The 2,500-nt window shown below is 25.8% G+C and overlaps 1 protein-coding gene across 2 annotated transcripts in view; it reads right to left on the bottom strand.

Moving 5' to 3' along the window:
• Positions 1 to 2,500, bottom strand: part of LOC113830113 (uncharacterized) — a 20,485-nt gene that overhangs the window by 17,743 nt on the left and 242 nt on the right. For both annotated transcript variants that reach the window (XM_070133954.1, XM_027383306.2), the window contains exon 1: positions 2,090 to 2,500. This exon is cut by the window's right edge. In XM_070133954.1, coding sequence (XP_069990055.1) covers positions 2,090 to 2,322 — 233 coding nt within the window. In that variant the 5' untranslated portion in view covers positions 2,323 to 2,500. The remainder of the gene's footprint in view (positions 1 to 2,089) is intronic.

Here is a 2,500-nt window from a genome sequence, read left to right as displayed (position 1 = left end):
AAAAATGAGAATAATAATAATGATGATAATAGAAATAGAAATAGCAAATATGATAATAAGATCAATAATTGCAAAAATGACAATAATTCATAATATCATCATCATCATTACTTTTATTATCATCATTATTATTAGCATTATCATTATTATCATCATCAGTATTGTTATTATCATTATCATCATTATCATTATCATCATTATTATTATCATCATTATCATTATTGTTGTCATTATCATTATTCTTATCATTATCATCATCACTATCATTAATATTTCATTGCTATTATCATTATCATCATTAGCATCATCATTATTTTAATTATCATTATTATTATTATTATTATTATTATTATTATTATTATTATTATTATTATTATTATTATTATTATTATTATTATTATTATTATTATTATTATTATTATCATCATTATTATTATTATTATCATTATTATTATCATTATCATAGTTACTATTATTATTATTGTTGTTGTTATTATTATTATAGTTATCATTATTACTATTGTTTTTATTATCATTATCATCATTACTATCATTGTTATCACTATTATTATTATCATTAATATTATCACCTTTACTATTATCATTCTTATTATCACTAATACTATTAACATTATTCTATTGATATAATTATCATCACCATTACTGCTAGTATCATTATCATCAGTATTGTTGTTACTCTTTTTGATTATCATTATTATCATTTGTTTTATTATCATCATTATTATTACTGTCATTATCATTATTGCCATTTTCAATATAAAAATAATGATAATAATGATGATACTAATAATCATTATTGTTATTGTTATCATTATCATATATTCAATGTCATTATCACCATCATTTTTATTATTATCATTATTATATCGATTATTGTCATGATTATTATCTATATTCTTATCATCGTTATCATTAACATGATTATCACTTTATCGTAATTGTTATTATTAACATTACCACTATCAATATTATCAGTATCAAAATAATCATTATTGTTATCAATATTATTATTGTTATTATCATTACCATTATCATTATTGTCGTTTTTATTGTTACATCCATCATTTTTATCATTAGTAAAGTTATTGTTATCGTTGTTACTAATATCATCATCGTTGTTATCATTGTCAATATCACCTTCATTATCATTCTTTGTACAAGCATGAATATGATCACTGTTTTTGGCGCGAATCCTGTACTTTCATCGTTATCATTATTGTTGTTAATGTTATCCTTTTTATTCTCATCATTATTATTGATATGTTAATTGTTTTTAGTTATTATAGTTTTCATCATTAGTATTATTATTGTTGCCATCAATATTGTGATCATCATTATTGTTATCATGATTATCATCATCAATATCATTATCATTATTATCACAATCATTATTATGATTATTACTAATATTAATATTACTATTGGTATCATTACTTTTATTTATCATTCTTATCATCATATTCATCCTCATTATTATTGTCATTATCAATATCTTTATCATTATTGTTATTATCAATATTGTTATTACAATTGGTGATGTGAGTATAATCATTATTACTATTATTATCATTATCATTGTTATCATCACCATTACTTTTATCATTGTCATTATCATCGTTATCATCTACAGTATTATTATTATCATTCTCATTAGAATTCAGGCTAGAGCTACTAACGATAGTGATAATATTGATATTAACCGCATTATACTCATATTTTTTCATGAAAATCTCATGAATGAAGATTGTATACGAGAGAAGTTGACGCGTCTTATTTAAAAGACAAATAAATTTATGACAGACAAAAACGTTCGTACGCTAAATGGCTATATCGAAGAACGTGTATCTTTATGTGTATTTATGTGTGTGATTATATTTTTGTGTGTGCCTATGTGGGCGTGTGTGAGTGGAAAAAGTGTGAATGAGCATGCATGTCTTCACAATACAAATGTATTCATTCTCAATCGTATCTCTTTTTTTTTTTTTTTTTTTTTTTTTACATTCGTTGCAATAGAAACGGTTCTTAAGGAAAGGTGCCTGACGTGTGGAAATAAGAGCATTCAACTTACTTCTGAATATCAAGGTACCATTTCCATATCTTGTCGGTTAGCGTCTGATATTCGCGCAGAATCAGAAGCGACTGCGTGTGACTGCTGACGGTGGCCTGGAGCTTCAGATAGTCTTGCAGTCCCTGTGCGTCGGTCGTTCTTGGTAGGCTGACGAAGACCACGACAGCTAGGCCTATAAACCAGGACTGGCGTTGTGTCGAAGGTCGGGTCCTTTTCTCAGGAAATGTCGCCATCTTGCATTAGTCTCTTGTTCTTTGGTGACCGTTTTTCCTATTTTTTACTTCGTCGGTTGGTCAGTATCACTCCTTTCCAGTATAGGTCCCTCCGAAATGTCTCTTTCTGATTGCTCTGTCACTTCAAATCATTTCTAAACTTTCTTATATTTCCTCGTTCTAGGAGTTCCTCTATGTA

Source organism: Penaeus vannamei, chromosome 19, assembly GCF_042767895.1.
Source record: "Penaeus vannamei isolate JL-2024 chromosome 19, ASM4276789v1, whole genome shotgun sequence".
Lineage (NCBI taxonomy): Eukaryota > Metazoa > Arthropoda > Malacostraca > Decapoda > Penaeidae > Penaeus > Penaeus vannamei.
This window is presented reverse-complemented; position numbering and strand designations above follow the sequence as displayed.